This window comes from Oryctolagus cuniculus, chromosome 3, assembly GCF_051225735.1.
Source record: "Oryctolagus cuniculus isolate XC-2025 breed Fujian yellow rabbit chromosome 3, ASM5122573v1, whole genome shotgun sequence".
Taxonomy (NCBI): Eukaryota; Metazoa; Chordata; class Mammalia; order Lagomorpha; family Leporidae; genus Oryctolagus; species Oryctolagus cuniculus.
The window spans coordinates 67,027,713-67,055,000 of NC_142869.1; the positions used below are offsets into that span (position 1 = coordinate 67,027,713).

The following is a 27,288-nucleotide window of genomic DNA, read 5'->3' on the forward strand; positions in this document are numbered from 1 at the left end:
ATAAATAAATAAATAAAATCTTTAAAAAAAAAAAAGAAAATGAGGAAGAAAGAGTTAAAAGGAGTGAGGGATGCTATATGGGATGCTGGCACCACAGGTGGTGGCTTGACCCTCTTGCCACAGTGCCAGCCCCACGTTTTTTCTTTTGTGTACTGTATTTGTTTAATCACCAAATTTCATCTTATTTTCTTGGAAACCTGGGCTTTGTTCTTCCCTTTCTCTTCAATTACACTGTTCATCAACCAAGTCTAAAACCTTCTCTCTTCACGTTTGAGTTAGGTAGTGGCCTCCTGAACTTGCTATCTAAAGTTCATTCTGATTTCATTTTAAGTGTCTTAGCTCTGCCTTCTTCTCATTCTACAATCCTTTGATGAAATATAGGAGAACAGCTTCACAGCTTAAATTATGAAAAGAGCTCCTGGGTCAGTCACAAAAGGTACTAACTCTACAAGCGGGGAAAATGGGCCTCATATGAGAAACCTCTGGTCATCAAAAAACAGCATTAAGAAAGTGGAGACCATCCCTACTGGAAAAGGCCATTCACAGTACATATATCTGGCAGAGAACTTGTACTCAGAGTGTGTGTTTAAAATTACCATACATGAAAATAAAATAAAATCACCTCACAGGAGTAGTATAAAGATAAATGTATTTAGCTTTAAAGGTGAGCAAAGGGCTTATACACTTTGCAAAAGAGAGAACATGAATAAACATGTTGGTGCATGGCACATTTTAGTCATCATGGAAAGGCAAATTAAAACTGTAATTAAATATTCTTTTAATACTCATTAGAATGGCTAAAATCAAAATAACTCACACTACTGAATGTAGACAGAGAAGCAGGACGAATCTGCCCAAACACTTTGAAGAGCTGGCAGATTTTTTTTTAAGTTAAGCATACATCTATCTACATTAGGATCCTGAAGTTCTAACTTTGAATATTTACTCAAAAGAAATGAAAACATGTCTATATATTATTATACAAAAATTTTAATAGCAAACTTCCTTGTGATAGTGTAATAGCCCAGAACTGGAAACAAATGGGCAAATAAATTGTAGTATGACTATGGAAGTCATGCATTTTACCAATAAAATCCATGGAGCAACATAGAGAGGAGGTGAGGATTGACTAGAAAGGGGTAAAGGGAACTTTCTGGGGATATGAAAATGGAAATGTTGCATGTCTTTTTTGCGGATAATGGTAATGTGTGCATAAAATTTTCAAAATTCATCAAGATGAACATGTAAGGTATGTGCATTTTAATTCTTTGTTGATTTTACCTCAATAAAAAATAATTTACAAAAACTATCAATAGATTCTTGTTTCCTGTCAGATGTATACAGATGTTGGGGGGGGGGGAGCGAGAGCAAGAGAGAGAATGAACGAACTAGAAAGATCAACAAGCAGACCTGTATCTTTATGGAGACAAAAACAGTGTCAGTCTTCATTTATTGCTACCAGCTCAGCACTTAGGTAGCATAGTATCTGACAGACAGTGAGTATTTATTTAATAAATAAATACTTCTGGGATGAATCTATATTCTCTATTCACTATTTTTTCTCCACAATTTTTTTAAAATTTATTTATTTATTAGAAAGTCAGCGTTACACAGAAAGAGGAGAGGCAGAGAGAGAGAGAAAGAGAGGTCTTCCATCCACTGGTTCACTCCCCAATTGGCTGCAACGGCCAGAGCTGCTCAGATCTGAAGCCAGGAGCCAGGAGCCTCCTCTGGGTCTCCCATGCAGGTGCAGGGGCCCAAGGATCTGGGCCATCTTCTACTGCTTTCCCAGGCCATAGCAGAGAGCTGGATCGGAAGAGGAACAGCCAGGTCTCAAACTGGCGCCCATATGGGATGCCAGCGCTTCAGGCCAGGGTGTTAACCCACTGCGCCACAGCGCTGGTCCCCATTCCACAAATTTTATAATACTGTTTCTAATCATGGGATGATATATTACTATATTGATATTTATTTACCATGTTCCCCAAAGTTTTTTATTTTGATTATTTCACTTTTTTAAACAAAGTACAATGAGTTTCTATGCAGTCATTGAAGAAAGAGCATTTGCCTTAACCTCAGCCAACACTGGGCGTTACTGTTGGTTTGTTTGCTTGTTTTTAAGATTTATTTATTCTATTTATTTGAAAGGCAGAATAACAGAGTTGGGGCAGAAGATATCTTCCATCCACTGGTTCACTCTCCAAATGGGCATAGTGGCCCAGGCATGGGCCAGGCTGAAGCCAGTAGCCAGAAACCCCATCTGGATCTCCCACAGAGGTGGCAAGAACCAAGAACCAAGAACCGAAGTGCTTGAGTCTCCATTCCCGGCCTCCCAGGTGCACTAACAAGGAACTGGTTTGAAGGCTGAATAGGTGAAACTCAAACTAGTACTCCAATAAGTAGGGGCTTAACTCAGTGTCACAATGCCTGTCCCATTACTGTTGTTTCCATCTTTATTTTTATGTTAATTTATTTGATTACAATGAAAAAGTAAGTTACATTTAATGACTTTTCTTTGTACAAGATTTTTATTAAAGATCTTTACAAAGTAACATCCAGACTCTGTACAGCTGCCAAGGAGACCCTGTTAAGCTGTGGGGACTGGCTGGGCCATGGCAGGTGGCTCTGGCTTCCCTCACTTCTGCTCTGAGATAGGGGTGGTGGTCAGGATCTCATCATTAAGTTCCCCAATACTCACATGAACAGGCAGGTGCTTCTTTGGGTCAGTCTTATGACTTGGGTCCCAGAGCAGCATGATCTTCACCTTGATGCCTAACACACCCTGTCTGAGTAGCACATGACGCACTGCAGTGTCAACAGAGTCACACAGACTTCATGGATTTACCTTCTGTTCTCAGAGCTTCCTGGACACCACAACCTTGCAGCCCTTACCTCTGCTCTCCATGATGAACCACAGCATACCATAGCAGGCTCTCCATACAGCAAGCCCTCCTAGGAGTTTGTAACACAGACTCTCTGCCTGGGTGATGACACACAGACCCCTTGTGGCTACCTTTTCTTTTCTTTTCTTTTCTTTTTTTTTTTTTTTTTTTTTTTTTGACATGCAGAGTGGACAGTGAGAGAGAGAGACAGAGAGAAAGGTCTTCCTTTGCCGTTGGTTCACCCTCCAATGGCCGCCGCGGCTGGCGCGCTGTGGCCGGTGCACCGCGCTGATCCGATGGCAGGAGCCAGGAGCCAGGTGCTTTTCCTGGTCTCCCATGGGGTGCAGGGCCCAAGCACCTGGGCCATCCTCCACTGCACTCCCTGGCCACAGCAGAGAGCTGGCCTGGAAGAGGGGCAACCGGGACAGAATCCGGCGCCCCAACCGGGACTAGAACCCGGTGTGCCAGCGCCGCTAGGCAGAGGATTAGCCTAGTGAGCCGCGGCGCCGGCCTGTGGCTACCTTTTCAAGGTAAAGCTGTATGCTGCCCTCTGGGAAGCCAAACCTCTGAACGACTGCAGTCAATTCACCAATTTGCTGACCCTTCTCAATGAGAACATTCTGTACCCTGGTGACTAAGATAATGATTTCTGTCCTGGTTGGTGTAACTTGATCCTCAACTCCAGAGTAGCCGTTTTCAGCCAGTTGCTGGGGGAGACTCATTCAGCTCAGCTTTGAAGATGCCGTTAGCAACAAACTTCCTCTTGGAAATTTGCACTGCCATCTTGCCGCCGTGCACGGCTGAAAGGCCATTTAATGACTTTGAGGCTGATTATTAGAAGATGAAAACTTGAATCTCCACTTTGAACAAAATTAAAAGTAGGCTTAAGTCAGTTGTATACAAGTTGATTTCCCAGGGGCCAGTGTTGTGGCACCTTGGTTAAGCCAAAGCCACCTGTAATGCCAGCATCCCATGTGAGTGGTACTTCAAGTCCTGGCTGTTCCACTTCCTATCCAGCTCACTGCTAATGATCCTAGGAAAGCAGTGGAGAACGGCCAAGTACATGGGCCCCTGTACCCACATGGAAGATCTGGATGGAATTCCTGGATCCTGGCTTTGATCTGACCCAGCCCCAGCCATTCAGCCATTTTGGGAGTGAACCAGCAAACAGAAGATCTCTGTTTCTCCCTCTCTCTGTAACTCTGCCTTTCAAGTAAATAAAATATTTAAAAAAAAAAGAATTTGATTTCCCATTTATAATTATTTTGATGTATGCTAAGGGCAGAAATCTCATAGTACAACAAAACAATAACCACTCAAGAGTCTTCATTTAGCTGTGGTATGTCATTAATAAAATTTTTTTTTGTTAGTGAATTGATTTATTTGAAAACAGTAACAGGCAGTTTGCCAGGATAGTAGAGAGACACTTTCACTGGAGGAGGGAACAAAGAAATAAGTGTTTGGTTGATTTTTATCTCTCCCAGTGTGGTGTGGATGAATCTGGTGTGTTTGAGACTGCTCTTCATACCCAGAGCCAAGTGTCTTGATTCCTAGAATAGCTATAGTTATACTGGTCTACCTTACTGGTACATTTCTTGTGTGATATTTGTAATCCTAAATGGTTCTTTGCCCCTTCTTGGAAACTGCAGGAATATTAATCAGCATTGATTTTTAATGAGTAACAAACTTTGCCCTTTTTCTATACATCGAACAATATAAGGAGGAAAAGGAAGAAAAGAAATGTCAGTGAATTGACTAATACTTAGACCTGGCTTCTCAGATAAATCTGATTAATATGCAGATCACAGGTAAATATAACATAATTTTGTTTAAAAAATGTGGTCTGGGTGCCAGCATTGTGGCATAGCAAGTTAAGCCTCCACCTGTGATGCTGGCATCCCATATGGGTGTAGGTTCAAGTCCCTGCTGCTCCACTTCCCATCCAACTCCCTGATGATGCCCCTAGGAAAGCAGCAGAAGATGACCCAAGTACTTGGGCACCTACATGGAAGACCCAGAGGAAGCACCAGGCTCCCTGTGCAGCCTTTTAGGGCATTGCAGCCTTTTAGGGAGTGAACCAACTGATGATATAAGATCTTTCTCTCTCTCTCCCTCTTTCCCTCTCTCTCCCCCTCCCTCCGTCCTCTCCTCCTCCTCCTCCTCTTCTCTTTAACTCTGCCTTTCAAATAAGAATAAAAAATAAAGAAAAAAAAGGAAATTGTGGTCTGAACCTTGAGTAGTTGTTTCTTCATTTAATAAATAATAATAGTAGCTAATACATGTTGAGCACTTACCTTGTATGAAATACCATGCTAAGCATTTTACATATACTTTATTATTTAATATTTACAATGGCCATATGAAGAAGGTACTGTTATTCTCTTCAGTTGTAGGTGAGAAACAGACTTTAGAAAGTTCCATATTGTACCCAGGACCCTTTGTCTGGTCCCAGTGTTCTGTAAATTTCCTATGTTCTGCCTCCTTTGCAAACAGATTGCCTGAGGGAGTCCTTTAATTATAAGACCACTTTAATTAAAATAAAAGTTCCATTTTGCATGCAGTGTATTTATTTTAATTTTTTAAATGTACATAATTATTTGGGGGGGAGCACTTGCTAGTTCCCATCTGTTGATTCATCCCCAAATGACTGCAACAGTCTGGGTTGGACCAAGCTGAAACCAGGAGCCAGAAACTCAATCCAGGTTTTCCACATGGGTAGCAGGGGCCCAGCTACTTGACTATCACCACTGTGTCTGAGGGTCTGCATTAACACAAGGCTAGAGTCAGAAATTGGAGCTGGAGATCAAATTCAGGTACTCTGATATGGGACACAGGTGTCTTAACCACTAGGCCAAATATCTACCCTACATACAATTTTTTTTCAGTAAAATATTTTCTGGCTCATTACCAATTGCTAGGACAAGCTGCAAGCTATGAAACCAACTACAGAGTTCAGTGGAAGAGAGAATAAATCTTTCAGAAGCACCTGAAAATTTTGCCATAGGTTGTGCACATTTTTTTTTTTTTCAAGATATCTCATCTGTTATCTAACATGTTTCCATTTAGCTTCTCTGGAAATACTTGTTAATAGGAATTGTTCTGTGTCCCTTCTTGTAACTTTATAAGTTTGGGGAAGAGCCACACTCCATTATAGCACTTCTTGTTCCTCCTCTATCTCAGATTCCTTTTCTCCAAAACCACAGAAGAAGTGACTTTCCCTCTTTTATAGTGACTGCCTTGATTTTGTACCTTTCTGTGTCTGCTCCTATGTGAAACTCACTTATACCCCACAGTGGATAAATGGGATCATGGATCTTGTCAGAATAAGAATGCACCCTCCAGGGGCTACATTAAGAACAACTTTTACAACAAGGTCCCTCAGGAGAGGGTGTCCCTGCAGGTGGCTTCTGGTGCTGCTCACGCCTGCATCAGTCTTTTCCTCAGGAATTTCTTGCTTTCTCACTAGCCCCACAAAATTCCAGCTCTTTTGAACACAAACCTTTCCTTTCCTGCTTTTCTTGTTTGTACTAAATAAGTATATAATTGAAAAGATAAAAATTTCCTCATTTTAATGAAGCCAAAATCTTATATTGAGACTGGGTGTGGGAAGCACCCACCATTATGCCTGGGGCACTGCACTCCACTCTCCCTTGCAATAATTTGTTGACTATTTCTTTCCCCAGTCTCTGCACTACTTTTTCAGAGATGCATCCTCAGGATCTAGCATAATGCCATTAATACAAAAGGTTGCTTCATACATATTTAGGTTTGACTTCTTTCCTTTCCCGTTACCTCCCTATCTGTAAATATTCACTGAGGCAAGAGTTCCTCTCAGAAATGGAGACCTGATTTTTTTAAAGAGCCACCATTCTTTACTCCCAGGTCATTTCACAGTATTTTTTAACTCTACAGTAACTATTGAGAATGACCCAGTAACCGTCAGGAGATGACCAAAACTGGAGTCACATTTAAAGACCTCCTGTATTCAAGGCACTTTAATCCTAACACCAACCTGTGAGAGCAGGTATTATTTTTGTTATAGGTGATTAAACTGAGGCTTGAGATGCTTAAATGGCTTTCCCAGGACCTTATTGCTAGTGCGCAAAGGAGCTGCAATTTGAATTGATGCTTCTCCTGCTCTAAAACCTCTGGTTTTTCTATTGTCCTGCCCTGTCTCCACAAGAAGATCGGACATTATAGGATAATAATGTGCGTAATATCAACATTTCTGTTTTTTATCTCTAGATTATTTCTCAGTTTAGTTTTAGGTTTTTTTTTTTCTTAAGATACAATTCACATACATAAAATTCTCTCTTTTAAAGAGCACAGTTGAGTGGCTTTTAGTATATTCACCGTGTTGCATTACCATCATCACTAACTCCAGAACATTTTCACCACTAGGAAAGGAAGCCCATGCTCTGTAACAAGCACTCATTGCCTCTAACTGGGCCCTGGTAATCACTAAGCTATCTCTATGGATTTCTATCTTTGTGAATTTGCCTGTTGAGGCTATTTTATATAAATTTAGTCTTATAGTATGTAGCCTTTTGCATGTTTCTTTTACTTGGCATAATGTTTTTAATGATCATCCATGTTTAAGCATTCCTCAGAATTTTATTTCTTTTTGTGACTGAATAATACTTGTTGGTGTGGTTTGCCACCTATCATTGTCTTTCTAATATAACCATTTTGATTGCATGTGTATCTAGTTGTGGTATTTGATTTTCATTCTGATAATGACTAGTATCTTTTCATATGTTATTGTCATTTGTATATCCTCCAGAGAAAAAATGTCTCCAAATCCTTTAATTTCTTTTTGTTCTTAAGTTGTAAGAGTTCTCTAAAAGTTCTGGATGCTGGCATTCTATCAGATATATGATTTCCAAATATTTCCTCCCATTTTGTGGATTATCTTTTCACTTTCTTGATAATGTTTTCTGGTACACAAAATTTTAGATTTTTTTTTTTTAATTTTTTAAAATTTATTTGACAGAGTTACAGTGAGAGAGAGACAGACAGACAGAGAGAAAGGTCTTCCTTCTGTTGGGTCACCCCCAAAATGGCCGCTACAGCTGGAGCTATGCCGATTTGAAGCCAGGAGCCAGGTGCTTCCTCCGGGTCTCCTATGCAGGTGCAGGGGCCCAAGCACCTGAGCCATCCTCCACTGCCTTCCTGGGCCACAGCAGAGAGCTGGACCAGAAGAGGAGCAACCGGGACTAGAACTGGCACCCACATGGGATGCCAGCGCTGCAGGCAGAGGATTAACCAAGTGAGCCATGGCGCCAGCCTTAAATTTTAGATTTTTAACACATTTAGATCTTTGGCCCATTTTAACTTTTATGTGTGAATATCCAATTGTTTAAGCACCATTTTTTTACCCATTGAATTATTTTGGTACCTTGTTAAAAAACAACCATAAATTCAACAACAAAACAATTCAATTAAAAAGTGGATAGAGGACTTGAAAAGACATTCCTCCTAATAAGATATACAAATGACCAACAGGCTTATGAACAGATACTCAACATCACTAATCCTAGAGAAATACAAAGCAAAACTACAGTGATGTGTTATCTCACAGCCATTAGCATGTCCACTATCAAAAAAACAGCAAATAACAAGTGCTGACAGAGATGTGGAAAAATCCCAATCCTGTGCATTGATGGGAATGTAAAATAGTGGAGCTACTGTGGAAAACAGTTTGGTGGTTCCTCAAAAGGCTGAACAGAATTACCTTATGATCCCATAGTCTCACTTATGAGTAGTCATCCAAGAGAATTGAAAGGATCCCAAAAAGATAAGTTTTAAAAGCAGGAAGGGTGAGTCTCACAACTTTGTTCTTTTTTAAGATTGTTTTGGCTATTCTTGGTCCTTGCACTTTTCATACAAATTTTCAGATCTGCTTATCAATTTCTGCAAAAAAAAAAAAAAGTAGCCAGGATTTTCATATGGATTGTATTGAATCTGTAGTACAGTTGGGGTGATATTGCCATTTTCACAATATTAAATCTTCCAAATTTCTAACACAGGATGTCTTTCCATTTACTTAGGTCTTTAATTTCTTTCAATATTGCTTTGTAGTTGTCCTTGTACAAGTCTTACACTTACTTTGTTAAGTATATTTCTATCTCAGGTCTGGTTTTTTATCATCTCTAAGCCCTGCATAAATTTCGGCCAATTTCCAAAACACTAGGTATTGATGTTTTCATCATTTTTATGTTGTTTCTTTAGCATACTATAGCTATGATGCACATACTGCGGCACATGCTCTCTCTGCCCTACACATTGGCATTATCTTCTCTGCGTCTCTTTTTTCATAGTCTGGATATGGAAGTCCCATGTCTGATACAGTACATTCGTGTAAAATAATGTCTGTTAATGTTAAATCAAGATTTGTGGCTTTCCAGATAAATTTATGTTTTGATTATAGATTGCATCAACCTGGTATTATTGTTTTTGAACAAAATCAGAAAAGAGAGAGTTTATCCTGGGGCCACTTGGCCAGAAATATTTTTATCTTGTGTATAGGTTCATAACATAGTTGGGAAATTTTCTTACAGCTAACAAAATTTCATAGTCTCAAGATACAAATATTGACTTCAAACCTCAAGATAACTGTAATTACAGAATATTTCTATGTATAATGTTTAAGACCAGAATGTAGCACTACAAAAAGTTGGTATGTGTTCAAAATAGTGACTCTCAGGAATCTGAGTGCAAAATGTTAACAATGGTTATGTGTAATTTCCCACATCCAGAGATTATAAATTCAGGGTTTTTGGTAAAGTGATGGATCCACAGGTTACCCACAAGCTATATTTTGAGAAATGCTACTCTAAAATCTCAAAAATGTACCCTGCTAGGGGCCACATAGCAAGAACACAAATCTTAACTTGGTAACCTTGAGATGGAGTAGAAAAGAGTGAAAGAGGTAAACAGCCTGAGATTCAGAGAACATCTAAAAGTTGGAGGTACTCATTTTGATACATTCACAGTGAACCTTGAGATGTTAGTAGTTTGATGGTTTAGAGATGAATTGTAGTAGTTCATGTCATAGATACAACTGGAAAATGAATACAACTGTACAATGAATTTTTGTTTGTAGCCTTACTGCCATTAAGTATACTCCTCGTAGGTTCTGTTGTGATTTTCCACTCACCATTCTAGTTCAAAAACAGGTGGACTCCAGTAGCCAAGGTAACTATAGCTTATTGTTTTCTAAATGTTGAGTTTGGCAAAACACAGGTAGATAGGGTCTGTAAGGGTCACATATGTTTTTGAATGTTCTTTTTTACTTCATATTTTTAGAGTAAATTTCAACTGAATTAATTCATATTCATTGATCCACCCAACATTCATTGAGCATCTGCTTATGCCAGACTATTATATAGATGGTGCTAGAGATCCTGCAGTGAACAAAATATTCAAAAAATTCCTTGTTCTAGGAACTAGGCAATAGGGTCAACCTGTGCTGTGTGGAAACAGTGAACATGAAGTATGTAATGTAGTAAGTGCTGTGAAGAAAAATGAGTCAAGGTAAAGGAAAAGAGTGAGAGAATGGGAAGGTAGAGGCTGTTTTGTAAAAAGCTGTTGGAAAGTAGCTTTTAGGGAGAGGTCTGAATGAAGTGCCTGAAGATTTTAGCACTTGTAGTTGTTCAATTTCTGGCATATGCCATAAAGTGATAGAATTTTCCATCTGAAGAGGCCCATTCAGTGAGTGAACTTCAGAGTGCTTACAAATAACAAAACTCTGCCTTACAGTGAATTCTCCTGCAGAAGACCAACATATAAAAATAAAGTAGGAGTAGATGTTGTAGCACAGTGGATGTAGCTGCCACTTGGGATGCCCACATTTCATATCAGAGTGATTGGTTCAAGTCTGAGCTGCTTCATGGTTGACTCCTCAGTTGGCCACAGTGGCCGGAACTGTGCTGATCCGGAGCCAGGAACCAGGAACCTCTTCCTGATCTCCCATGCAGGTGCAGGGTGCCAAGGACTTGGGCCATCTTCTACTGCTTTTCCCAGGCCATAGCAGAGAGCTGGATTGGAAGTGGAGCAGCCAGGACTCAAACCGGCGCCCATATGGGATGCTGGCACTGCAGATGGCATCTTTACCTACTACGCCACAATGCTGGCCCCTGCTCCATGCTCTGATCCAGCTTCTGCTAGGGCAGACCCTGGGAGGCAGCAATGACAACTCCTGCCACCCATGTGGGAGACCCTGATGGAGTTCCTGGCTCCTGCCTTTGGCTTGGTCCAGCCTGCGCTGTTGTTGGCATCGGGGGAGTGAGCCAGTGGATAGAAGATTGTGTGTGTGTGTGTGTGTGTGTGTGTCCCACTCTCTGTCACTCTTTCAAATAAATTAAGTCTTTTTTTAAAAAATGAAACCACTCTGTTTGAAATACAAGAGTGAAGGGTCCAAAGCCTCACCATTCGTTCCCCCATTGTTCTTCTACCCTCTCTCCTCCTGCCATGTTGGGAAATCCATTAGAGTCAAAAACTACTAGTAAAGATCTATTTACAAATGGGTAAATTAAAGCTAAGAGATTTTAAATAACCAACTGGAGTCATGCAGCGGGTTACAGATTGAATATCCCTTATCTGAAGTGCTCAGGACCAGAAGTGTTTCAACTTTTGAAGTTGTTTGGATTTTAGAATATTTGATAAATTTTGCAGATTTTCATCCCTAACTTGAAAACCCAAAATGCTTGAAAATCTGACTTGACATGAATGTCATGTTCTGTGCTCAAAAAGTCTTCTGTCATAACGTGTCATAACATGCATAACATGTCATAACATTCATAAGTTTCAGATTGTATGGTGTTTTAGGTTTAAATTTTCTGATTTAAGGATGGTCAGCTTATATTAGGTAAAACTCTTTCTACCCAATTCAGACCTATACAGAGAAAAACCTGACCATCCACTGTGTGCCAGGCAATTTATAGTGTCCAGCAGAATGTGGTCGTAGTGCCTACCAATTTGGGAACTCAGGGACAGCTTTAGAAAAAAATGTGCCTTAACAAATTGGAGTTATACTAGTTAAGAGGAGCTACAATCAAGTGAGAATAACCCCCAAAATGTCATTATCAGTATTAGGATGCTTTCAGCTACAAATAGCAAAGACAATTCCTATACATAATAAGACTCAATGTATTTTTTTTTCATGGATTGGTTAATCCAATGTTCCAGTGTGATTTCATCAAGAATGAAATGGTTTTGGAGTGGGTGTTGTGGTGCAGTGGGGTTAGAGTTAAGCCACCACTTGGGATACTTACATCCCATATCAGAGTACCTGGTTCAAATCCTAGCTACTCCTTGCTTGCAATTCAACTTCCTGTTAATGCACTTGAGAACTCAGCAGGTGATGGCCCAAGTACTTGGGTTCCTGCTACCCACATGCAAGACCTGGAAGCAGTTCTGGGCTCTTGGCTTTAACATGTTCTAAACCTGGCTGTTTCAGGCATTTGGGGAGTAAACCAGTGGACGGAAGTCTGTCTCGCTCTCTCTTTCCCTCCATCTATGTCACTCTGCCTTTCAATTCAATAAATGATTCTTTTAAAAGATTATCTTCCCTAAAAAAATAAATAAAGGTTTTCCTCACTAATGTTCTCTGTTCACACACAAAAAATTATTTATTTGAGAAACAGACAGAATGCTCCCGTCTGCTGGTTCACTCTCCAAATGCTTGCAGTAACCAGTGCTAGGCCAGGCTGAAGCCCAAGAGCTAGGGGTGCAATTCAGGTCTCCCACGTAGGCAGAAGGAACCCAGTTACCTGAGCTGTCACTGCTTCCTTCCAGGATCTGCATTAACAGGAATCTGGAGTCAGGCACCAGAGCCAGGAACCTGAGTCCAGGTACTCCGAAGTGAGACTCCAGCATCTTAGCCATTGGGCTAAATGCCCACTCCCCTGTTCCTATTCTCATAGTCTCAGAATGGCTGCAAGAGTTTTATGAGCCACAATAATGTCTAACAGATTCTCTTTTCTTTTTAAGAGCTAAAGGCACCTTTTGAAACCTTTTCCTAAAGCCCCTAGCAGGCTTCTTCCACCCCCTCGTTGTCTCCATTGAGCCAAAACTGTTTCACATGCCCACTTTGAAACTGTTCGCCAACTGAAAAATGGAGCACTATGTCTAGCTCTGAGCATTTACTCTGATGTTTCCTTTCCATATGGTCATTCATTGCAGAGAACTTTTTTTAAAAATGAAACCTTTTTGCTAAACATAAACATTGTTTTCATATGGTTATTACACAATCATCACATAGAAATGAATTGTACATATTTTCTTTTCTAAAGCATATTGAGGACTAAAGAAATCTCAAAGTCACAGAGAGCCCAAAATGTTGGGCTTGTAGTCCAGGTTTTCTAACTTGCTTTTAAAGTTGTCTACCTACCATAACATCTGTTATTTTAGTTTTGTGATAGCCTTCCATTTACCAGTAGTCAGAAACTTGGTTGATCTTTTAAAGAGAAAGTGTGAAATCTGATTTTCATTTGCTATACAAGAAATGCCCATTTCTCTGGAGTTTATTTCTTTACTTGTGTGTGCATAAACACACATACACCCTGCCTTATTATAGTGATTGCAAAATGAATGTGACTTTTCAGACAGTGGTTCTGTGAGGTCCTAATAGGGAACAATTTGTGATCATATTTCTTCCACTTGATATGACTTCAGACTTCACAAAGTCCTCTCTGTTGACTCCAAAGGGCAGGCATTTGTCACGGCGGCTAGGTCACTACCTAGGGCTCCTACATGCCATATTGGAGTTCTTGGGTTTGGGTTTGTCTCAGGTCCCTGTTCCAGCTTCCTGCTGGTATGCATTCTGCTAGGTAACAGGTTTTGACTTGGATGGTTGGGTCCCTGCCACTCATGTGGGAGACCTAGATTGCATTCTGGACTTCTGGCTTGGCCTAGATATTACAGGCATTGGGGGATTGAACCAGAGAATGGAAGATCAATCTTTCTCTCTCTTTTTCAAATTAAATCTAAACAAAATAATCTAAACTCTGAAGGGAAACCACTACAGATGTTTCTCCAGATATTGAATTCTATTAGAATAAAAGAGACATGATTATGTCTTATAAAGTTTAAAAAAAAAAAACCAGTTGACCATAGTAATTCTGTCTAAATAAATTTTTACTGTGATCTGAAACTTTGACATTGTAGAGGATTCAGAGTAAATGTGTTGTTTCTTTTTTTCCTTCCTTCCTTCCTTCCTTCCTTCCTTCCTTCCTTCCTTCCTTCCTCTTCCTCTCTCTCTCTCTCTCTCTCCCTTTCTTTCCCTCCCTCCCTCCCTCCCTCCCTCCCTCTCTCCCTTCCTTTCTTTCCCTCCCTCCCTCCCTCCCTTCCTTCCTTCCTTCCTTCCTTCCTTTTGCAGAGTTACAGAGAGGTAGAGAGAAATATATAGACAGGTCTTTCATCCACTGGTTCACTCCCCAGATGGCCAAAATGGTCCAGGAGCCAGGAACTTCTTCCAGATCTCCCAAGGGGGCACAGGGGCCCAAGGACCTGGGCCATTCTCTACTGCTTTCCCAGGCCATAGCAGGGAGCTGGATCAGAAGTGGAGCAGCTGGGACTCAAGCCAGTACCCACATGAGATGCTGGCACTAAAGGTGATGGCTTCACCCCCTACACCACAGCACCGGCCCCACAAATATTTTTCTTAACTTGCTGAAATTTTGGTGACTTTTTCCTTCTCTGATTTTGTACCAGGGGAATGTAAGCTGGAATTTGTCCAACATGCTTGTTCTATTCCTATGTCTGTGGAATAGGCAGCCACCATCTGCTTAGCTGAGAGTTGGTGTACATAGTCATTGTTATAGGTTGAGTATGATTTGGCTCCCCAACTCTGCAGACATTTAACTCCCAATGTCTTACATGATCGGTGCTGAGAGCATAGAAACTAACTGTAGCCACGGTATTTGAAAGTGGGGCTTTGGAACAAGGATTGCACCAGGTTGCCAAGTGGAGCTCATGATTGAGTCATGATGGCTTTAAAAAGAGGGGCCACGTGGACAGATGTGCTCCCTGTCCCCCTCTGCTTCCTGGAGTGATCCCTCTTCCCTACACATTCCACAATAGCCAGCCTCTGCCCTCGTCAGACTCCAGACCAAGGGGATGCCTGATCTCACACTACAAACTCCAAAACTATGAGCCACAACAAACCTTTTTTTCTTCATGATTTGTTCTTCTCATGTAATTGTTGTAGTGATGAAAATGTTGCTAATACAGTTATCTTGGATGTCATGCTTTCTGTTAATGTGCTATTATTTCCAAAGTCTTTTTAATTCCGTGCTTCTGAAAGTTTAATAGACATATGAATTTCCTGGGGATCTTGTTAAAATGCAGATTCGGATTCGGGGTAGAACCTAAGATTGGATTTCTTACAAACATTCAAGTGATATGATATATCTTCATTCCACACAACTTCCTCCTGTCAAACCACAACACTGAAATTTGAAGTCTTACATTTATCAAAGATGTGTTCTTTAGAAGAGAGATTCTATGTCAATACATTAATCAATTAGACTAGAATTTAGGTTTGTTGGTTGTTTTTGGTTTTTTGTTTGTTCGTTTTTTGGTTTTAACCACTAACTTCCTTAATAACTTCTGTTAGCAAATGTTTACAAGAAGAAATAATATGAAAGTAAAGGTGCATTTTAGTAATTTTATTTATTAACATTTTGTTTAAGAATGGTTTTAATTTTACAAAAATAAATTGTGAGATGGCAATACAGAGTTCCCATATGCCCCTCACCCCATTTGCCTTAAGATCTCATATTCATATCTTTGTCACAATGAACCACACCAGATTTTCTAGAGCTATTTTTTTTACTTTGAAAGAACATTATTTGTGACATGTATTTCAGTTTTATATTGTTTGTGGAACAATTAAACAACGCATGTCTTCTTTAGAACACACCATTACTTTCCATGAGTCATGCATTTTGTTTTTAGAATACTGTGAACTGATGTTTATTTCCAGTCATGATGCTTAGAAAATGGAAAAGAGAACTGTGATATCCTGAAGTCATTCTTTAGGACTCTGAGCAATTATAACAGAAATCAAAGTAAGCTTGCAAGGGAGAAGAATAGAAGTGAGCTGAGTGTTTAGTAGCAGTGCCCCCTGGATTAATGGGATACTTACACCATGGGCAACATGAGAGAAGCTAGCCAAGTAAAGGCCAACTCCTCAATGTCATTAATTGAATAATGTTACATCACTGAATTAACCAGCCTTGGGGCCTCCTTTGTGTAAGTGGTAGTATGTGCTTATGTTGACTTCTGATTCTTTCTACAAGTTATGTACAGTCAGAAGCAAGATACAGAGGCTGGTGTTGTGGCATAGTGGGTAAAGCTGTCACCTTCAAGGCCAGCATCCCATATGGGCATAGGTTCGAGTCCTGGCTCCTCCACTTCTGATCCAGCTCCCTGCTGATGCACCTGGGAAGGCAGCAAAGGATGACCCAGGTGCTTGGGCCCCTGAACCCACATGGGAGACCTGGAAGAAGCTCCTGGCTTCCACCTGGAACAACCTTGGCCATTGTAGTCATTTGGGGAGTGAACCAGCAATTGGAAGACCTCTCTCTCTCTCTCTCTCTCTCTCTCTCTCTCTCTGTAACTGCTGTTCAAATAAATAAATGAATCTTTAAAAGAAAAAAAAAGGAAAGATGTCAGTGCTGATTTTTTAAAAAGTGAAAGAAACTATGTAAGTTTACACAAGAAACAACATAAGATTTATATGAGGCTCTAGTAATACCATATGTTTCTTTTTATATATATAAAGATTTAGGCCGGCGCCGCGGCTCACTAGGCTAATCCTCCGCCTAGCGGCGCCGGCACACCGGGTTCTAGTCCCGGTTGGGGCACCGGATTCTGTCCCGGTTGCCCCTCTTCCAGGCCAGCCCTCTGCTGTGGTCAGGGAGTGCAGTGGAGGATGGCCCAGGTGCTTGGGCCCTGCACCCCATGGGAGACCAGGAAAAGCACCTGGCTCCTGGCTCCTGCCATCGGATCAGCGCGGTGTGCCGGCCGCAGCGCGCCGGCCGCGGCAGCCATTGGAGGGTGAACCAACGGCAAAGGAAGACCTTTCTCTCTGTCTCTCTCTCTCACTGTCCACTCTGCCTGTCAAAAAAAAAATAATAATAATAAAAAAAAAAAAGATTTATTTATTTATTATTAAATGAGAGAGGGAGAATCAGAGAGAGATCTTCCATCTTCTGGTTCATTACCCAAATGGCAGCAATGGTCTGGCCTGGGCCAGGCTAAATCCAAGAGCCAGGATCTTCATCCAGGTCTCCCACATGAGTGCAGGGGCCCAAACACTTGGGCCATCCTCTGCTGCTTTCCCTGGTGCACTAGTAGGATCAGAAGTGGGACAGTCAGGTCTTGAACTGGTGCCCATATGAGATGTCACAGCTTAACCCTGTGCACACTATGCTGGCCCCAATGTTACATTTTTAAAAGACTTTATATATGCTTGACTGTTGCAAAATAGAACAATGCAAATTTGAGAGGCTCTAATGCTCAAAAAAGATTCATAAATGTTAGTGTAACTTGGCTTTAGTGTTGGATTGACCCATCTTTAAAGGATTCTCAAAAAATACAATCAGAATTTGAGTTGAAAGGCTCAAAGTGCCTGAGATATACGAAAGAACTCTGGAAGGTTCTTATCAAAAGCATGCTAGAGATAACTATTTCAAGGATGTGGTGTTTATGCAAAATGTCAAATGGTACCATTTTCCCTTTGCAAAGCCAACTATTGTTTGTGAAACATGTCTCAATTTGGATATGTATCTGAAAATAATATATCTGTACAATGTAGTTTGAGTCAAAGCAAAAAATGTATTACAGTGGGTATTGGGCAGAAAAAGTTTGAAAAATGTTGCAGTAGAACACTGTAAAATGAGGATTTAACTCTAGTATGGAGAGCTTCCTGTTAAGAAAGTAGACTGAGCCAATGTGAAACGCTCTCTTCATGTTCCTAATATATATAAACACCAAATAAAATAGCCAAAAATGGGTGGCATTGATGGTGGTGTAGTCGTTTTTGAACATACAACAGGACTTAAAGGCAAAAAAAGGCACTCTGTAGCTTTCAATAACAAGAAAGAAATGCAATGACAGTACACAATAAAATTGACAATGCATGGGCCTTGGGTGAAACTGGTTTGGTATGTGGTTTAGAGGCCTTAGTGTCCATATAGGAATAATGGTCAAGATGTGGGCTCCAAGATATAGCTGCTGCAACTAAGCTCATCAGAAAGTTTAGAAATTGTTCAAGATTGGGCAGCTACATCTCCTCAGCTCTGGTGAGGCTACTCTGACCACATCACAACATAGAAGGTGGCTTCTTAGTGGAAACATGTGTCTGGCTCACAAAACCAGCACTTTTTGAGCTCAATGCCCCCATGACCTAATTTGCTTTAACTTGTAACGTTGGCCACACCTCATAATACCACCACACTGGGGGATGATGAACCATGTCCAAACCATAGCCACCCTTCCAGATAAGGGAGGTAACTTATTGTCTGGACAAGGCCTACACTGTGAGAGGCATTGCCCATAGCCCAGTGGAGAAACACATGTTTTAAGTCTGAAAACAAAAAGCTGATATAGGTCCACACAGCAGATTCATAGAATGACAATCACTTTAAGTAGCACTCTGACCTCTGAATCAGCCCTTAAGGCTTACTGGTCTGGCTGAAAAGCCCTTGAGAGCATTTCAGGCATGGGAAGCCAAGACACTATGGTAAAAGCTGTTCTACATGAAGGATCTCTGTGAGTGAGACCCCAGCTGAAAGAAGTGGCCATCAAAGAAGGATGCACTCTTCTCTAAAGGGAGAAGAAAACTTCTACTTTGCTTATGGCCTTGTCCAAATACTGATGGAGTTTGTGGACTCAAAAGGCTTCTGTAGCCTAGGCAGGTCATATCAAAAGTCTTGGGTGGTCACTGATATCATACATAAGAGTGTTAATTGTTAACACAGGAGTCACTGTGCACTAAGTCCCCATGCAGGACCTCTGTCCTCAATGAGTTGTATTATGAGAGTTAACTGTAAAACTAGTTCTCAGACAGTTCCTGTGTGTGTGTGTGTGCGTGCAAATTGTTGAAATCTTTGCTTAGTATAGAGTTGGTCTTCTGTGTACAAAGTTAATTGAAAATGAATCTTAATGGAAAATGGGACTGGCAAGGGGAGAGAGAGGAGAAGGAGGGGTGAGAGTGTGGGTGGGAGAGCGGGTATGGTGGGAAGAATCACTGTATTCCTAAAGTTTTACTTATGAAATTTGTATTCCTTAAATGATCAATTTTTAAAAAAGCTGATGTAGAACCTGGGACCCTCCATAGAACGCTCCCTGAAAGAAGCAACCTCAAAACTAGCCCACAGTCACATCCCATCCCAGGGGACCACTAGACTGCCTTGGAACATAACTGGTAAACTGCTGCCAAAATGACCAACTGTACACACACACAGAGCACATACACAGGAGCCAGCAGTTCAGAGAGGTTTTCAGCAGGTGACAAATAGGGGCATGGCGGGTGGTTATACTCAAGAAACTAGAAGTAAAAAAAAAAAAAAAAAAGTCTGAAAGCAACTCTGAAGTTAATGTTGAAAGAGATGAAGAAGTCATTAAATAAGAGTAAAATATTACCGAAAAAGAGACGGTAGTTTTGAAAAAGAAATAATTAAAATTTTAGTGGTAATATTAGGAACTAGAAAAAGAACTATTAGCAGTGGAAACTAACCCTAATAAAAACAAATTTTGGAATCTGGAATTTCAAGTCAGGCAAAGAAGATCAGATTAAAAGACTAAAGATAAATTTGTGGCTTTTTTTTTTTTTTTGCGATTTAATATTAAAGAACTCATTCTGCCAAAGAATACAACAAATTATAACCTGCCAGTGTTTCTTAAAACATCACCCTTTTAGTCTTAAAATTGGTTGTCCTGCTTTGTTCCTTTGCTTTGGCATCATTGCCAAGGAGAGAAACTACAGCGAATAGCAGCTGTTCGTCGCATTCATCACTCCTAAGAGTTTGAGGGAATCAAATGTGGCTTCAGCTCCTTATTTTGGTCACTAGCAATTGGATGGATGGCTCTCGTACACATTTGTTAACATTCATACATGGAGATTGTTATTCAGCCACTTTGATGGAGTATGCCTGGAATTGTTCTCTAGTAGTGGTACTGAGCTCAACTTGAATTTCCCATATCCTTCATATGCCAATGGCACACATTTTTTAGATGACTAGCTCTAGAGTTTGGGGTATGGTTTGTAGTAAGAGAATAGACATTTTCTGCAAAAAGGTAACTGGTCCCTATGGGGTTCAAACTTGTGATCTTTCCCTCATTATCACACTTTTGATAATCAGACCTAACAGATATGTTGTATATATCTCTGTCTGTAATCTTTAAATTGAGGCATGTTTTTTTAATCACCCGAGGCTTACTTCAAAATCTGTAATTAAAAATCACTTCAGGACATTTCTCACTTTTGTTTGATAGTAAAAGTCACAAAAGTAAAGCAGACAGCCAAAGAACCCAACGCACTTTTCATCTTCCCTGTGTTTTCTGTGACAGTGAAAGTCACAAAAGTGAAGCTTGCCGGCAGAGAGCCTAACTCACTTGACGGAGAGTGCTACGGCACCTTTTTCTTTTAGTGAGGCTATAGCAGGTCTGATGTCAGTCACTTTAGAGACCTTTAGACCTCAGTGCTCATTTACTGCTAAAATGTACCAGCTCTGCTTCTGCATTATGAAGATCATCTGTCAACACTTTGAGATATTCTCCTTTGTTATTAAGCTTGTGATGCTCTACACTGTCAGGTTTTTTGCCAATTATAGTTAAGGTACAATGGTGTATTCACCAGATCAAAGTCTCACATTGGCGGTAGAGGAATGATTTGTAAGTCTTTATTCATCTGAATTGTACAATAGAACACCTGAGGAATGCAAATAATCCCTCTGAGGACTCTGCAGGAGAGGCTGTTAAAATCACAGGGTAGAACTATTGTTATTCTGAATTGATATTTTAACCAAAGTAATTATTTCTTATCTTGCTTTAAGACAATGCTAGTCGTATTAGTTATGTTGACCATATTTATGAAACAAAATGTGTGCATGATATTTTTATATTATCCTTTTACATGTCTTATTTCACTTTCATTGAATCTGTATTTGGTATGTGATCTGCTTTTTGAAATTACATATTTGATTCTAACTTATAAAAGTATATTACTAAACCATTGATACTTAAGTCTATAAAGTAACTTAGACTCTCATGATATTTTTGTGGGTAGAAGTGCCAATTTAAATTTTCTTTGTATTTTGACCTGTCCTTCTTATTTTGGCTAAGAAGAGGGCTGGTTTGAATCACATTTTAAAGTCTACAAACTTTATTCCAAAATAAATCTTGGTAGTTGGTCCGATTTTTAAAATGTGAACAAAATGAGGAAATGCTATTATGAAAATCAAAACCCACTAAAGTAGTTACCCCCATGTAGCAAACGTACAAACTGTTGTGTGAGTTTTTCATTCCTTTCTCTTATCCTAAATCCTGTTCGGTGGGCCATATTCTTAATTTTCTAGTAACTGTGATTTGCTTACATCTTTTAGTTGAGTATTGATAGATTTGTGACTTTGTTCTGGTTTCTTTTCCCCTAAAGTGGCATATACATTTTTAAAAGATTTATTTATTTATTTGTAATTTAGACTTACACAGAGAGAGGAGAGGTGGGGGGCGGGATCTTCCATCCGCTGGTTCACTCCCCATTTGACAGCAATGGCCGGAGTTGCACCAATCCAAACCCACAAGCCAGGAGCTTCCTTAGAATCTCCCACGTGGGTGCAGGTGCCCAAGGACTTGGGCCATCTTCTACTGCCTTCCCAGGCCATAGCAGAGAGCTGGATTAGAAGTGGAGCAGCCAGGGCACGAACTAGCCCCCATATGGGATGCCGGCACTGCAGGTGGCAGCATTACCCACTATGCCCCCATACATTTATTATTTAAGGAATTTGTGCCAGAACATTTTGCTATAATAGCTTTAAACCTTGATGTAAATCTAGTAGGCTAGTATTTATATAAGGCTATGGCATACATTAAAATTTTAATATAAATTTCAGTGGAATCTATAGTCAATCCTGTACTAAATTCAGTTCTAGAATCGCATGAGTATATGCTCTGATTATTTGAGAATGAAAATTAATAATTTGTTTCCTATCTACAGGCATTATTTTTCGGTTATTAATTGACAATGTAGCATGTATTATTGTTGCTCCATTTTTACAGATGAAAAAACTAAGATTTAGAAAGGGTCAGTAACCTGCCTGGGAAGGAAAAACTGGGAAGTAGAATTGGAACCTATTCAGTATATTCTCCATGCTTATTTCACTTATATTCTAATTACTACTTTGCCAAAATACTCCATGCTTTGAAGTAAGAAAAAGACTCAATAATATCTTTTCAGGTTGCAACTAATATCAATTTCCAGCTGATTTGACTTTCCAGATCCTTTGTGATGAAAGGAAATCTGTTCTATCATTTATCATATACTGCAAAAGTCAGGTGTATCAGAACAGTGTGTACAGGATTGACCATATTTGTAAATCTGTATTCCTGCACATTTGTTTCGGTTAGCGAAAATCTCCCTAAAAACAAGTGACAACTACAACTTCTTTTAGTCCGAGAAGGAACTAAACCTGGCATATAGATATCTGGGTGGAACAAATTATATTTATTTGTCAAAGACTTTTCAAAACTAGCTGTGGCTGTAAACATGACTCCTATGCAAATAGAACTTTGTGTTTTTTCTGTTTTCAGATCTGCCTTGTAAATAAGGAAGATAAGAAATTATAAAATAGAGGCTTTATTCAAGGATCTAAGTGTTAGTGCTGAACAAATTTAGTGTAACTAAAAAAGTTATAAAATATTTGTATAATAGTTCCTATATATAATGTGTGAAAGTAAAACTAGATTACAGTAAAATATTATGGCGTGTACCTGAAGCAATTGCTGCCTGTTAATGCCTTGACCTTGGAAAGCTATACACAAAAAGATGGCATCATAAAACCGTGCAATTCTTATGAATATGTATGTGCTACTTGATAATAATGAATGTGGTACAGTCATGCATGCACTACAAGATAATGTTGTGCCCTTTTTTGTCTACAGGTTGATAAAAATTAAAGAGTGGGTGGACAAGTATGACCCAGGTGCCTTGGTCATTCCTTTTAGTGGGGCCTTGGAACTCAAGTTGCAAGAATTGAGTGCTGAGGAGAGACAGAAGTATCTGGAAGCGAACATGACACAAAGGTTAATTAGCATTCATTTTCCCTACACTTTATTATCAACTATTTCCTTGCAGTAATTTAATTGCTTGCGCTGATAGAATAATAAATGACAGAGTAATTACCATTATAAAGAGGGAATCTTCTCCTTTCTTTACCATGAGACAGAGTGAAAAGATTTATTTTAAATTAAGTTTTTAACTGTCATCTGTCATCTCCGTACAGTGTTTTAATTATAACATAGGTATTAGTTATGTATATTTTTGCGGAGGGATGATCGCCAAAACTCTTTCGTCATGTTGAGTGGGGGAGGGTAAAGGGTGAATCAGTTGCCATAATTTTTTCTGAGTAACAGTAACATACTGTTTAAATATTGGATTTCAATCAAATAATTTTGCTTTCATGGCCCACGTCCTAGGTATAATTAATATTGAATGAAAATAGCCATAGGGTGGGTAGATCTAATTTTTCTTTTTTTATAGTAAACAATTCAGAATGCTGTCTTCAGGCTAATACAATTAAAACCAATTTTAGAAGAGCTCTGACTTGCTCTCCAACCTCTTTATGTTTTTAATGAAAGATGAATGGTCATTTACTCCTATCTTTAACATGTCCTGCATGAAATGAATAATTTTAGCTCTATATCGATCTTCGGCCACAGTCACCTTATGTAAGTATTGAGTGAATTTGTTTCATTTTATTTCAGTGCTTTGCCAAAGATCATTAAGGCTGGGTTTGCAGCACTCCAACTAGAATACTTCTTCACTGCAGGCCCAGATGAAGTGCGTGCATGGACCATCAGGGTAAGATTCATACTTATTCATCAGCTATATCCAGTTCCACACTATTGAATTCAGATTGATATCACTGACTTTGAAGTTTGTCATGGTGGCGGTTAGCTAGTCATTACAGATGAGGTTTTTGTCCAGGATAACTTTAATTATTTGTGAGCTGCTGAACAGTGAAAGTGGAGCGGCATTGATTGAGGCAGGTAACAATTGATTCTGCCTATTACATAGTCTGAATTTCTTCATCCTGTAGAATCTGTCTACCCTCCTCCTGTGGTCAGAGATAAGACGCACCAGTATTGTGCTTGCTTAATCTGTGTGACTGGGTTTGTCTGCAGTGAAATTGATGTTGCTTTTCATTTTGTATTCACTAAGTTTGTTTGGGTTGCGGGTGGTTCTTTCCTCCTTTGCTTTGCTCGGATTACATTTTCAGCAATAAAAGCAATATGACATCATTATGCTCTTCATAGATACACAGTTGAGCTCAAAAAGCTGAAGTCAATGTGTAATAATTCATGCTCTTTTTATTTGAATTCATGGAAATAATATTTATTTTTAATGTTATATGTTCAGTCTTCTTTTAAACTGTGATATGTCTTTTAAATATTGATGTATATTAAATACAACCAGAGAGAATGACTAATTTATTTCCCAGAGGACAATAGAAAGTGAACTGTAATGGTTTTCTTTTAAATGTAAATATATTACAATATACAGTTACTACTGAAAAATATTTTGAAATATATATAGCCCTAAATAGAGTGTTACAGAATGTGAAAATAATACCAGAACTTTTAGACTCAGTGTCTTGTTCAGTCTTTTGTTGTGCTTTTTAGAAATATGCTGCATGAGAAATTTTAATGCTGCTTTGATTTCTGTTTTCAGTGACTACTGTAATTTATTGGTACATTTATTTTAATTTAATGTGGATAGAAACATGGAGGCAGTTCAACATAATGTTAAATACTTGTGTGAATGTAAGATACACTCTCTTATCTCCTCTCCTCTTTGTAAAACAAAATTTTTTTGATTGACTTCTAACCAGAAGTCTAAAAATAATGTCAAAGCAAGTCCAAGGTGCTAAATAAATTGCTGGTGTTGATTTGCTATATATTTTAAAGATGTATTTTAAAATCTTTAAACTCCAAAATTAAATGTGTGAAAAGAGAAAGATAGTATGTTCTGGGCTTGAAAATGTGAAAGCTGGTTTATCTTAAGACTGATTGTAAGTATCTGTGATTTAATGTGCTCAGATATTTAGTCAGGTAAGCATCAGTGAGTAGCCATATTAACCCAATACATCTTTTATTGTAAAAACTGTGCTTTATAGTGTCAGACTTCTTATCACTTTAACATGCTTTATTAAGCAGCCTTTAGGTCACCATTATTTCTCAAATTTCGTTCTGTAGTTGTGTGTCTGGAATGTATGTGCTTGTAATTTAACATATGGGGTAATTATAGGACATTTCTCTTCTTATGTCCACTTGAATTTCCTTCAGAATTATTAGAGGCAGGGAGTATTATGCAAAATGTTCAAAAATTGTATTAGAATTTCAAAATTATTTGCTGAACATAGATTATAAGATTTGTTGGAAATACCTTTTAAATGTCCTTTCATAAATTGATTTTTATATGTTCTTTAAATGAGCTGAAATTTTGAGAGCTTTTTATCTTTTTTAAACCTTTGATAATTCAGCTTGAAAGTTACTTAAAAATCTTTATTTTTTTTTTCCACTGTAAAGAATAGAAAATCGAAATGAAACCTACACCTAAACGAGACCACTGCATCTAAATCAATAAAACCGTGGAAGACTGTTAGGAAAAACAAAGCCATGCTTCTTTAATATCTACTGATCTATCTCTGCTAAATCTGCTGCACAGATAGTGCCTAGTGTTGAAAATGTGCTAATTGTATATCCGACATCTTCACTGGTACTAAACTAAGTTTTAGTTGAACCCAACTACAGATCAGAGAAAAGAAACTATGCTTACTGCCATCAATCATCTTACATGCAATTAGTTTTCTCTGGTCTTTCTTTTCAAAGAAAGGGACGAAGGCTCCTCAGGCTGCAGGAAAGATCCACACAGATTTTGAAAAGGGATTCATTATGGCTGAAGTAATGAAATATGAAGATTTTAAAGAGGAAGGTTCTGAAAATGCAGTCAAGGTAAGAAATTATTTTTTATACTCATTTCACAATGCTTGCTCTGATGTGAAGATATTCATGATCAAAATGATGATAATTACCTTTTAAACCATCAGCCCAAAATCAAATAGTCATATTATCAGAGTTTAGTGTTACTATCAACTGATTAAAGAGCTATAGATGTTTACATGCTTTTAAGATAATTTTTTTAAATGTGTGAATTGTTGTGAGGAGTTTTGTAGGGTTTTTTTCTATAACTTAACATAAAAATAAGGTAGTAACTGCAAATAATTTCAAAGAACTTGTTGACTGATGGCCAGTGAAAAATTGTGCATTTTACATTTGGATATCTGAAATAGAAATAGTATATTCTTATATTTAATTCAAAGAAAAGGATAGAACTCAGTTAAAGGAAACCCGTCTCTGCTGATACTTCAGGGTTTTACTTTTTTTTGTTCAAAGATCTTAGAGAATTTGATTTGCTTTCTCAACACTAGAGGGCAGGTCCAAAATTCTGCTTTATTTTAGCTAATAAGGATAATTTGATTTATAGACACTAATAGTGAAGCAGTGTTATACATAAGTAGTAAGTTATTTTTAAATGTAAATTTTGTTCAAAAATTAATTGTTTGGCTTATATGATTTTATTTAGAGAAATTCAGTAATTCCCAGTGAATAGATAGGCCAGCGTATAAAATTTGACATGATAGGAAGGATTCTTTAGTGTAATTTAATATTTGAAGACTATCATAGACTGTTACAGAACTTAAAGAAGATTCTCTTCTTGTTTAGTATTTCATCATGTGAATGAAATGCAAAAAACGTTTGTTTCAAGTTGAGTTTGTTCTCATTGGTATCATTGGAAAGATCATGTTGAGCTGTGGGGCTTTCATAAAACTGCTGGGCCCCCAGGAAGAGGAGGGAGAAGTATCCCGGAAGTGTACTTGGTGTTGTTGGCTTGATGTTGAATGAGAGCCATGTTGTTTTTTAAAAAGAGCAGAAGAAGTTACAGTTTAAAACTATACAAAGGTATTAGTGTTTCCATGGTGTCATCTGTGTCTATAAATAGATATGCAAATATTGAGGTAGAACTTTATCAAGAATATGAATTAGACTTAAAAATCTCAAATTACTTGTCAATATGCTACATCGTGTTAGTATATGTTTTTTCAGAGTAAGAAGATAA

The 27,288-nt window shown here is 38.8% G+C and overlaps 1 protein-coding gene and 1 pseudogene across 4 annotated transcripts in view; one reads left to right on the forward strand and one right to left on the reverse strand.

Moving 5' to 3' along the window:
• The window catches only part of OLA1 (Obg like ATPase 1), a 184,608-nt gene that overhangs the window by 154,673 nt on the left and 2,647 nt on the right, over positions 1-27,288 (forward strand). For 2 of the 3 annotated variants that reach the window (XM_089328138.1, XM_002712295.6), the window contains exons 8-10: positions 23,052-23,192; positions 23,874-23,970; positions 26,001-26,123. In XM_089328138.1, the coding sequence (XP_089184264.1) occupies positions 23,052-23,192; positions 23,874-23,970; positions 26,001-26,123 (361 nt within the window). Of the gene's footprint in view, positions 1-2,148; positions 2,553-23,051; positions 23,193-23,873; positions 23,971-26,000; positions 26,124-27,288 lie in introns of those variants that run through there. The other variant, XM_089328136.1, reaches the window with a different exon arrangement.
• LOC100349746 (small ribosomal subunit protein uS3 pseudogene) lies at positions 2,588-9,040 on the reverse strand (annotated as a pseudogene). The gene has a single exon (XR_016230791.1). The product of XR_016230791.1 is annotated as a small ribosomal subunit protein uS3 pseudogene (transcript).